The sequence below is a fragment of the Zingiber officinale genome, chromosome 6A (assembly GCF_018446385.1).
Source record: "Zingiber officinale cultivar Zhangliang chromosome 6A, Zo_v1.1, whole genome shotgun sequence".
NCBI classification, from domain to species: Eukaryota; Viridiplantae; Streptophyta; class Magnoliopsida; order Zingiberales; family Zingiberaceae; genus Zingiber; species Zingiber officinale.
Window position 1 is genome coordinate 70,345,603 of NC_055997.1, and position 12,458 is coordinate 70,358,060.

The 12,458-nt window shown below is 37.2% G+C and overlaps 1 protein-coding gene across 1 annotated transcript; it reads left to right on the forward strand.

The window, feature by feature from the left end:
* Window positions 1-6,360: 6,360 nt before the first annotated feature.
* LOC121994903 lies at window positions 6,361-7,256 on the forward strand. Its single transcript, XM_042548787.1, has 4 exons — window positions 6,361-6,528; window positions 6,615-6,701; window positions 6,785-6,976; window positions 7,053-7,256. The coding sequence occupies exons 1-4, from the start codon at window positions 6,361-6,363 to the stop codon at window positions 7,254-7,256; spliced, it is 651 nt and encodes a 216-aa protein (XP_042404721.1).
* Window positions 7,257-12,458: the final 5,202 nt, after the last annotated feature.

Consider the following 12,458-nt stretch of genomic DNA (forward strand, 5'->3'; position numbering starts at 1 on the left):
GCTCTGATACCAATTTTTGTGTCCAAAGGATGTCTACATATCTCTACAATGACATGATATTGTCCACTTTGGGCCTAGACCCTCATGACTTTGCTCTTGAGCTTTACCCAAATGGCCTCATACCAATGGAGATATCCTAAATCCTTTTAACCCCATTATCTTTACCAAATCTTTCCAATGTGGTACTTTAATTAAACCCCAACTCATTCGCGGAGTCGTAGTTGCTAATCCGGTTGACTTCTTGTGGTGGAAGAACGATTAGTAGATGGTACTCAGCTTTGTCATTTGTCACGTAGTCGGCCTGCACCTTTTTCGTACAGTGGTATTTCTCCTTACCTTCTGGTGCTGTAAAATCGAATTCCATGATTAACATTAAATCAAAATTAGTTTTAAAGAATACCTGCATTCACTTTTTCTAGCTAGCGAATTCCCCTTCGAACTTCAGCGGGTAGATGCTTGGTCCGACCATTATATCGTTGCTTCATTTGGTGGTTAGTCCCCCTGAAGCGCCTTGTCTCTGATACCACTTGTTGGATCATGGTGGATAGCTAGAAGGGGGTTGAATAGCCTGTAGACAAAAAGGAAAAACCTTTCTTGAACTTTCTTAAACTAACACTTGCATAAATTAAGAAAGCAATAAATTATAACTGAAAAGATGAGGCACACAGAGATTTACTTGGTTACAACCGGGGAGGTTGTTAATCCAAGGAAGATGTTGCACTAGAATATCTCCTTCAGGCAGAGAAGCCTCTTACAGCAATGAAAGCGCAAAAAGAAAGAAGCTAGACTCTAAAAGAAGCGCACAAGTGTTGGAATTACAATTTCTGAGTTCATTAAAAGCTTCTGGACCAAGGCTGTATTTATAGCTTTGGTCGGGGTGCTCCGAAGGGGTTCCGGGCGCCCTGGGGGGATAAAACTTTATCCCCCAACGTTCAGATCGCAATTGACGTGATCTGGTCAAAAAGTGAACTACGGACGCCCGGAAGGGTTCCGGGCGCCCCAAATTGGTCCGGGCGCCCCGAACAAGGCGCCCCGGACTGTTCCGGGAGCCCCGGTTGGGAAAGTCAACCCTGTTGACTTTTTTCAGCCTGAGTCTTCTGCTCCGGCTCTGTTTGCCTCAGTCTGAGTCTTCCGCTCGCTTGGGTGATCTCTACCATCCGGAATAGGGCTCACCCAAACCCAGCTTCCGGTCTTCTTGAGCAGGCTTCCACTACAGCTTTTCGTCCCTCGGAATCGCCACATGCTTCTTATGCGTCCGCCAACGTACTCATCCGCAGTCTTCGTCCCTCGGTCGCACCCTGTGTCGACCTTCTCACTAGTTGCGTCGCTTGCTCCTGGAGCAGTTTTCCGCTCCGGCTTCTCGTCCCTCGGAACCATCGCACACTTCCTTCTCGTCCACTAGTGTACTCTTCCGTAGCGCCTCGTCCCTCGGACACACCGCGCGCCGTCCTTCTCACTAGCGGCATCTTCTGCTCAACTACCTGTGCTCCTATGCTCCTGCACACTTAGACACAAGGTTAAAAACACACAAGACCTAACTTAACTTGTTGATCACAACAAACAAACCTTGGGGTTCCAACACTTGGTGCATCCGAGGGACGAGATGTTACGGAAGAGTACGCGAGCGGACGAGACGGGAGCATGCAGTGTTTTTGAGTGATGAGAATCCGGAGTGAAAGATTACTTGAGGAGACACGCAAAAGATTCAGTTATTGAGAAGGATGGCACGAGAGAGAGCCGACAGGCTCGATGCGTTCGAGGGACAATGCTATTGAAGAGTACACCGACGGACGAAAAGGAAGCACATGACGATTCTGAGGGACGAGAAGCTGGAGCAGAAGGATGCTCGAGAATGATGGAAGTTGGGTTCGGGTGAGCCCTATTTCGGATGGCCAAAATCACCCAAACAAGCAGAGCCGGAGTCGGAGCAGAAGACCCGAACCCAAGCGAGTGGAGCCAAAGCAAGAACCCTGACCAAACAAGTTAACATAAGGTTAACTTTGGTCCGGGTGCCTGAATTGAGTCCAGGCGCTAGGGATGGCAACGGCTCAGGTTCAAGTTAGATTCTATATCCTCCGTCTCCATACCTATCAGATATAGGATCTCCGATGGGTATACCTGTTGGTTGCTATATCTAGAGATCGCTCTAGTTCCCTTGTACAAAAGTTTGGTACAAGCATAGAACTTTCCATGCTACCCTTGTGCTGTACTAAAGTTCAACTTGGATCGCAAACAGAACTTAACATTATTCATCCATCTTATAGTAAGTCACATCCAATGAACTAATTATCCTTAACTAGCATCCATATGTTAATTCTCAATATCCCAATATTTTCAGCTAGTGGGGATTAATTACTTGGTTAAACTAAGGAGTATAACATGTGTTAATCTCACAGAATTGATGATGTATAATCTCATCAACTTATCAACTTGAGAATATTTCAATACATACATAATTATACATGATGAGATACTCATTCATTATGATCAAATCACAATTTCACTTATGTTATGCATTATATTGTAGACTTTATTAATTGAGTTTAAGATCAAATCACATACATATAAAATGCACACTCAAATCCCCCCCAACAACTAACTCGATATAATCCTAACCTACTAACATAAATATATACCTTACAACTTCCTCCAATTGACTAAACAATTGTTGTTGCTCTTTTATCAAGAAGCTCATGTTGGCTAACTAAAATGAGGGAAACAAGGTAAACATGTTATTAGTTGCCTGGGGGAGTAGGTGGCTTTGAAAATTATGAAGAGGGAGGAGAACATTTTCCTCTTAGACAGTGGCCTAGGTTTGCTCCAGTGTTGACCCTGAATGGCTCTGATGACGATCGATGAATGTGGTTGGTTGGAAAAACAATGAAAGAACCATAGAGGGTTGCTTCTCTTGTTGTTGGGAGTGGACAATAGTTGTTGTTGCTTGCTAGAGAGGAGAATGGAGAAAAAGAGAGGGCTCTTGTTCTTGAGAAGAAGAAAGGGGAAGCAATAGTTTGTTGCCATTGGAGAAGAAAAAGAGAAGAAAAGAAGAGGAATGGGGGAGATCGAAGAAGAAGAGAAAAATAAAAGAGAGGAGGGATGGACAGAGGCATGGCAATGGCGTACGACGAGGCTGTTGAGTGCATAAAGAGAAAAGAGGAGAGAAAAAGAGAAGAAAGTGAATGTTTTTTTTTTCAAAAATACTCTAATTCATTTTAACCTGGCCGAATCAATTTAAAATTTAAATTTGGTTCAACCATTGCTTAATCAAATCAATTCTAAATCAATCTCGGTTTGAATAAACATGATCTTTAACTATTTGTCTACCCGTTAGAGTTAGTCAGAGCCCAATCTAATTTTAATTTAGCTCTCTCACCTAATGTTCAACGATTTAATATGTCTATTTATTATTAATATATATTTTATTTTTAAAATTCAATACTTAGCGGGCAAAGTTGGATAGAGAATAATAGAAGACTAAACTTGATCCTATGATTCAGATTAACCGATGAAGTCATGAAGAGAATGATAGATGCCAAACTCAATCTTTTGACCTAGATAGATCGATGGAGTTGGAGAAATAATAGTAGAACATCATGCTCAATCCGACAACTTAGATAGATTGACATAGTTGGGGAGAGAATAATTATGTAGATCCCGAACTAGAGTAGTTGGTGACTGTCTAGGAGAGGAAATAACGAGTCAATTTTGAGACTATGGCACAACCCACAATTGCTTGGGAGTGAAGAAGGTTGAGTTGACTCCTTATGTATGGGGGAAAGAATGTTCAATCCCAAAACTCACCGAAGTCTGGGAGAGGATGGCTAAGTCAACCCTTTAAAGAAAAGGAGGAAAGAATGTTCAATCCTGAGACCTGTCTAAGTTTTAGAGAGGATGGTTTAGTCAACCCCATAATCGGCAAAGAAGTTCAATCAATTGATAAATAAGTTCAATCGTGAGACTTGCTGATCTAAAGATCTATCTAAGTCCAAGAGAGAAAAAATTGAGTCGACCTCTTAATGAAAAGGGAGAAAGATTACTTAATCCTTGACTTGCCTAAAACTGGGAGACGTAAAGACAATTTGACCCGATCAAGGGGAAAGAAACTCGACCTAAAACTTGGTTAAGTCCAAGAGAGTTAAGGCCATGTTGCTCTTGTAAGGGGGAAAGAACCTCGATCACGAAACCATGGGTTTAAGAGAGAAAATTTCATTTCGATTCTAAGACCATTAGTATGAGAGTGCAAACATCGTGATCACCTCGAGAGCTTAATTTGAAATCTTGTACCCAAGGATGGAGCCAAGGGTGATGTTGGCAGTCCCTCCTCCACACAATATGAAATAAGAACGGGGTGAAAGAGAGATGAATGGGGGGAATATCTTATTTCAGTATTATATTGACGCTTTGATGCACGGTGTTGATGAAAAATTGAAGTTTAAAGCCTTAAGAAGATTAAGTAATGGAAGAAGATATTGTCAATGCTAAGTGCTAGCAAGTTTTAATAATTTTTCAAAATGATATGTTTAAAATCATGCTTTACATAAATAGCATATCCTTCCAATGCTTCATTTCCTTTTCAATTCGTTATCGACATGCTCCATCGAAAATCAATATCACACGATAATAAAATAGTATGATTCCAATTAAATATAAAAATTTACATACTTTAAAAATTTTGAACCTTGCCCAAGATCATGAGCCTATAGGTCATATAAGTACCAAAAAAGTTTTAGATGTGACTGAGATATATGATATAAAGCCATAGGTTAACGTGATATATGATATAAAGCCATAGGATTACCACAACGAACTTGGCTCCTAAAAAAAAGTATACTTCATTATTGTTTCCTATCATATAATATGTCTCTCAATTCTATATGTTTTGGTAGTTAATAAAATAACTATAATTTACTATATTTTCTCTAGAACCATAAGGGCAAGTACTCATCCCCTCGGATGGGTCTAGTGACTAGCACATGAGATGTTGCCACAATGAGATCTGGGGTTCAAATCTCGACAAAACCGAGGTAAATGCCTCCCTTATGTGCTAGTCACTATTCCAAAGGTTAGTAGCCGCCCGTGATTTACCTCCTCCGTGTTGACCTTGGGACGGGTTGACGGGGACGCCGAGGACGAGCGTATTGCCACAATAAGGGCAAGTACTCACTTCTATAATTGCAAATTTAGTGCTTTGCGATTCTTTTAGTACACCAAAGGTTGTAGGCCTTAGGGGTTTATTTTGTTGAGGGTTTAATCTTGCTTACTTGTGAAAATATTGCACACACTTGCTATCCTAAACTTAGTATGTAGTTTGAGATTCTTTTGGTGTGTCAAAGGCTGTAAGTGAATTTCAAAGAAAGTTGTGGTGTGGATTGGGCCTTTTTAGCTTAGATAACCCTTGTGTGGTCCGATGGCATTTTTCAAAAGAATGATTTGACTATCCGTTTGGTCATATCGAAGATGATCATTCGTAAGAGTTGCGGTGGTGTTTAGAGTCAACAAAGTACATTTTTAAAAAAATTAATAATTTGATTGAATAAAGGTATACATAAAAAATTAAAATAAGATTAAGAAAGATAATCATGTTTCCATCCATATCTTTATAAGATAAAATAAATTTAGAAATAATTAAAGCAAAATTAATTGGATAGAGGGAATATTCTTAAATTTACAACTCATGCATTTTTAATAAATGATAAAAAATTTGATTAAAAAAGTAATTATAATTTCTTTCATTACTTAACTATACGTATATACACAAGCAGCTGCTAATAATGATTTTCTTTGTTTAAAAACGTAACTTTACATAAAAGGATTTTACACTTTGAATTCTTAATTTTTGAAAATATTTCTTTTAGATGATATGCAAAAAAAGTCCATCAATTTAGTAATCATTAGAGTTTGTTAAATAAATACAGTTTTTTTAATAAAAAAATTACCAAGAATAAATAAATTCTTGTAATTGATAATTATTTAGATTCCAGTAATCACCACTATTTATGCATTTAACATATTATATTTAACATCAAGTCTCTCCAAAATTCAAATACATATTATATTTAACAACAAGTCTCTCCAAAATTCTCAAATCAGTACTTGTTTCAGCTAATTAAAATTTTCCAATAGCCTTCAAAATAACATTGTTCTACTTTTTTGCAGGTATTTCTTTAAGCAGACAATTAAATTGGCTCAAATTATTCACAAATATCTTACAATTATATCTTGAAAACTAATTACACATCGCATAAACCCGCTAATCATGAATAAAATCTCATTCATGGTTGTTACCATCTCTAACATTCCTTTTTAGGAGATTTTATTCCGCTTTATAAGCGTCTGTGGATTTGATTACTTCAAGAGAAGATGGGTCACATGGAAGGATCACAAGCTCTAGTTTTATTCATTCTCTGTGCTCTTCTGTATCACTCAGTAGCTGCAGATCATACTGCAAGGTATTTGTCTGAAGCAGAAGAGAAAGAATTGCAGACACAGCTCAAATCCCTTAACAAGCCTTATGTCAAATCTTTCAAGGCAAGCCGCACCATCTTCTCATATTTAAATATTTTTAATTTTTCCTATAAATACTTTTTAATTATTTTTAAAAATTAATGATACAGGATGAGTATGGGATCACATTTGACTGTGTGGATATTTACAAACAACCAGCTTTCGATCATCCTTTGCTTAAGAACCACACTCTTCAGGTAAGTAAAACAATCTCAATTATATATTATATCTTCATCAGTGCTCATAATATGCATTTGACTATGCACACTTAATCACACAGATTAAATCTATATCGTTTCCAAAGAGCATGAACAAGAATGGATCCTCAGAAACCGTAAAGCTGCCTAGACGTTGTCCTCGGGGCACTGTCCTTATCAGAAGAACTACAAGAGAAGATTTGATTAGAGAAAAGCAAATCCAACGAACCAAACGCATAGATCTGCAAGAGGATACTGTAACTGTTGAAGCTTATGTAAGTATATATATGCAACTATACATTTGCAAGGGTTTAAATATTCTATTCTGAATTTATACATATGAATCTGCAGACGGCTGGAGTGTCATTTTCGGATTTGAATGAATCAGTGAAGTTCTATGGAATATCAGCTATTTTGGATGTTTATCAACTTTCCGGTGTATTGGATACTCAAACAAGCGCAACACAAATAGTTGTCAATAAAGGAGAAACAGGCCCTCTGGATTACCGCAACGTCGTACAAGCTGGATTTCATGTCAGTATTAATCGCAAATAGTCAATGCTCATGGCTTGTTGTTGCATTCAACTAATCACTTCTTCTTCTATCTCTTGTGTAGGTTCATCATGAAGCTGAGGGAGACAACTTGACTCACTTCTTCACTTATTGGACAGTGAGTTTTGGAATGTTTTAGTCTTCATCGATTAACTATAGTTCATGATCATAACTTGATTTTCTTTTTAGACAGATGGGTATCAAAAGACTGGTTGCTTCAACATCCATTGTGCTGGTTTCATCCAAACAAGTGAAAGGGTGACACCAGGCCTAGTTTACACCCTAAGCAACTTGGCACTCAGTATATTTAAGGTAACAGAAGCTCAACTCTCAGTTTTTTTTTTATTTTTTTATTTTGACGGTTTGAAAATAAAGGTCTGCTTATTTTTTCTAGGATCCAAAAACGTCTAATTGGATGCTGGTCAATGACAAAGAATGGATTGGCTATTGGCCGAAGGAGATCTTCAACAACTTGGCTGATTCTTCTCAGATTCAACTGAGTGCGACAGCTAGCTCTCCTACGGATCAGCCTAGTCCTCCGACGGGCAATGGGGAACTTGGAGGAGCATCTTTTAAGAACATCACCGTTTTGAATGGGGAGCTTAATCCATACCCGCCATATGTCCAGCATGCAGAAACGTTCCTTGATATTGGCAAACCCTTCTATGAAGCCGTATACAATGTCGATTCTGGCTTGTTCTATGGTGGCCCTGGAGGATGGAAGCCAGCGCCACAGAATCCTCCGAGTTCAATTTCTCATCGTTAGAATAATTTTTATTATTGAATTTGAATTGTTACAAATAAAAGAAATATATTTCTAGCTGCCAGTTTATTTTTGGAAACAATGGTAGTGTCGCCCGGGTGATCTATCTGGACTTATCTCGGGTTGTGGGCTACAAGCTACGCCATCACCCTGCGCTACTTCCTCTTTTTCTTATGTTTTTTTCCTTTTTCCAATAGCAAATCCGAGTTTTTCCCTTTCTAAACACCATCGGGCCCTTGGGCTACCGCTCGAATAGGCTTGAGCGTGGCTCTGCCCTTGGACAGAAATCTCTCATTGAAAATTACTGATGAAGTTTGCTTTCACATTTTGGCCATATCAACTTAAATGGATTAAACATTTCAAAGGGCAATGCGAGTCATCCCGATGAGTCCCTCTGATATTTAAGTTATCATGAGATTTTGAAAAATAAAATTAAAATAGTAATGAAAAAAAATAGAGGATTAAGAAAGTAAGGCTAGGTTGATTACCAAGTTCCTCTTGCTCATTCCACTGACTTTAATATTTATAAAAGATTATTATTCTAAAATCTGAGGGGTCATTAAACAAACCTAGAGTTGTTGGTCGTGGGTTGTATGTGGACCATACTCGAGTCTGATCTAGAGTTGGGCCATATTGGTTGAGTTTGTGGAATTGGAGACACCATATAGGCTGAGTCTGTTGTACTGAGAAAGAATACGATTCTGATATCAACACTTCTCCCCTCGCGTGGGATCGAGGAGCCGAGTCAAATTAAATCTGATTCAAGTAGCTTGGGATGTGGCCAATGTATGTAGTACAAAGTGTTGGGTTGTCTCGCTCCAAGAGTGACTCAAGAGATCAAGTCACTAAGTGGATAGGATACTCGGGATACATAGTGCTCAGGAGTGACTTGCGATTTCCCACACTGGGAGTACTGAGTGTCCTTCCTAAGAGTTTTGTACTCAAGTAGATTTTTTAATATATAAGCATACAATCCACTTGACTTAGCTTTAAAAAAAAAATCCTATATGTGAACATATAACAAGTCTGGTCTCCTCTGATATAAAGGATTCAATCGTAAATCTAGGGGTTAAGAAGGAAGAACTCAATCTCAAGACTTTAACATGAACATCCAAGGTTTGAGAGAGAATAAAAGGAAGTGATCTAGCTATGTAGGATACTAGATGAAAATCATGTATTAGTGACGGTTTTAACGATGGATTATTTATTCCATCACTATTAGTCACGGATAACTTATTCGTCATTGCTATTAGTGATGGAGTAAGTACTCTGTCACTAATTATATAATAAAATTTTAAAAATCAACTGATTATAGTGTTAGAGTATATATTAGCTGTTGCTAATAGCAACAGACTAAACAGTGTCTATTGCTAAATTTAAAGAGAAATTAGGGTTCACAACCTGATCTTCACCTTGCACAAACAATCCCACGACAACTGACGATCTTCCCTTAGGCGACTACAATCTCCCCTCCGGTGATTAGGAATCATACCAGTTCAGCATACTCTTCTCCTCCGGTGTACTTTCCTCCTCCAACATGCAGGTATTGTTGGAACGAAATTCAAATTTCATGTATTATGTTTCTACACCCTTATGCACAACAGAATTTAAAATTTATTTTATGATTTATCAATTAATCAAAGGAATGTTCATATGGATTTTCTAAAACAAACATGAGTAACATGAGTATGATCTTTAATCTAAGTATGCATTATAATCTAACCATTTAAGTATGATTCTTAAAATATAACAAAGATAAACTATCATTTGAATGATTCATCTAATATCAATTTAATCCTTTTATTTAGACATGCAAATCTATCTAATTGAAACATACTAGATCATTTAAGTAAAATCTAAATAAAATTATTAACACATGCATCATTATACAAATGAATCAAAACATAAATCAAAACATACCTTTCAAACAACCTTTGTTTGGGGATGACTCAAACTATTTCGGATTTAGCGAAATAGCTCATCTTTGTTTATCTTGAACTTGTGCCTCCTCCGTCTAATCTGGTCCACTATCAGAGTCCCCTTTCCAATGCTTGATCGCATTAGAGATCAATTGTCATTTATCGTCAAGATGGTTATAACAAACAATTGACAAAGAGATGGATTTGTCTTGATGAAAAATATGAGAAGATCTCTATCTTCTTGAGAGGAACGACAAAAGAAAAATACTTCTCACTCTTGATTCATGGATGGCTGCTCTCTTTATATAGCCCATCAACTCTCCAAGGAAGATGAAGAGATGAACGCCTCTTCATCTATCTAAGAAAGATGAAGAGACATGTGTCTTTTCACCTCTCCAAGGAATATAAAGAGATGAGTGTCTCTTCATCTATCCAAGGAAGATGAAGAGACATGACATGTGTCTCTTCATCTCTCAAAGGAATATGAAGAGATGAGTGTCTCTTCATCTATCCAAGGAATATAAAGAGATATATGTCTCTTCACCTCTCCAAGGAATATGAATAGATGAGTGTTTCTTCATCTATATGAAGAGATGAGCGTCTCTCAAATTAAATCTAGTCATTTTCTTTCTTCCATCTTGGCTCCCTAGATATTAGACCTTTTCTAAAATATAATAATGTGAGTCCATCATAATCTTATTAATGATAATATTTGATCATATCAAACTTTAGATGTCAATTAACTATTTGATCAATCACATCAAACTTTATTTGCTAAATTCAACAACTTGAATTTGACTTTCACAACGGAAAATAAGGAAACCAATACATGTATGCCCATCAATAGTTCAAGGATACAAGTAGCCTTGGGTTAACAACTTTTTATGATTCAGGACTATATCATCCTTTATATGGGCATACCCTTAATAGTCTCATCCTATGATTAACTGCTTGATTATAGGATGTCATAACTAATTCTGATTAGTATCCAACGAATCATAGTAAGAGCATCTAGCAGCATCATCCCATAACTCTCTAGGTATCACTGAATAGTCTTCACAAGAATTAGTCGATTATGGTTAACGTATAGTCCGATCCCTTCATCTCATTTATCCCAGTCATATCCATAACCATTGGTACATCGAGGGTTATATATTGATTCAACAATCATGTGATGTATCTTCTAGTTGTTAGAGTTTATACTAAATGCCTAGCTTTTTGTATAAACATTTATAAGAATCACATTTGTCAAATGTCTACATGTAGTTGTTCAATTAATTTATATTGTAGATAACATGGTGTGTGGTGTCACACACAGAAGATCATGTTATCAGTTCCTTATAAATTATAAACAGTAGCTCACGACTGAGATGGAAAGGAACAAACCATCAGAACAGTCGTAGTGTAATTAGGTATTAGTTTATCTTGACTATATAATTACACTAGTAGACTTAAAGTGTATTGAGTAGGACCATTGAGGCAGTTTCTTTTTATATTGACTAAATAAAAGAACAAGACCTCAGTTATTATGGAAGTGTGTGCTCTTAATCCTAATATAATGACAAACACATATATTTAATATTTATTTCTTTGACTTATCAAAAGGTGAGATTTAGTTCGATAAATCCAAAGGCCCGATAAGTTGGGAAATGATATTACTTATAGTGTGTGTTGTTGATTATAGAAGGAAACTATGTCCTAGTAATTTAGGTTGATAATGTCCCCAAGAGGAGCTCATAAGGATTGTCATGTTAAACCTTACAGGTGGACTTAGTCCGACATGACGATAAGGTTGAGTGGTACTACTCTTGGACTAAGACATTAATTAAAATGAGTTGTCAGAAACTCAATTAATTAGTGGGCATCCGATATCTTAAACACAGGGAGACTAACACACTCATGATAAGAAGGAGCCCATAATATAATTTGGGATTTGTGCGGTAGTGTAATAATAACTCTCTAGTAGAATGAGTTATTATTGATAAACTTGAGTTGTGTGTTCGGGACGAACACGGGATACTCAAGCTCGTCGGGAGGCCAAAACTAATTTCTTCTCTAGGTCCCTGTCGTAGCCTCATTAATGCCTCAAATCCACTCATGAAAATCTCATCTTGGTGTCCAAGAGGGGGGGCCGACCCAAAGCTTGGTGACCAAGCCAAGGGCCGACCACTATCTTCTTAAAGGAGGCCGACCCCTTGCTTGGTGCCCAAGCAAGAAGGGGGCGACCACATAATTCAAATTAGGAGGAGTGTTTTGAATTTTTAAAATCTTCTCTTTGTAGATATCTGCAAGTTTTAAAAATAGGGATTTTAAAATTATAAAACTTTCCTTATTTGAATTAGGTCACATGGTTTAAAAGAAAGTTTAAAAGTTTTAATACTTTCCTTTTTTAACCATCCTCATGGTTTTTAGAAAAAAGGAAGATAGTTTTAAATTTGAAAGTTTCCTTTTTTGTAACCATGTTAAAAAAAGGAAATTTTAGAAGAGAAGTTTTAAATTTTAAAACTTGGTTTTAATTTTTAA

Excerpts from the sequence above, each read along its gene's own strand:
- LOC121994903 (XM_042548787.1), top strand. The coding sequence starts at position 6,361 with ATGGGTCACATGGAAGGATCACAAGCTCTAGTTTTATTCATTCTCTGT. Across the intron at positions 6,529-6,614 it reads CTTATGTCAAATCTTTCAAG|GATGAGTATGGGATCACATT; the intron begins GCAAGCCGCACC and ends TTAATGATACAG. Across the intron at positions 6,702-6,784 it reads TTAAGAACCACACTCTTCAG|ATTAAATCTATATCGTTTCC; the intron begins GTAAGTAAAACA and ends TTAATCACACAG.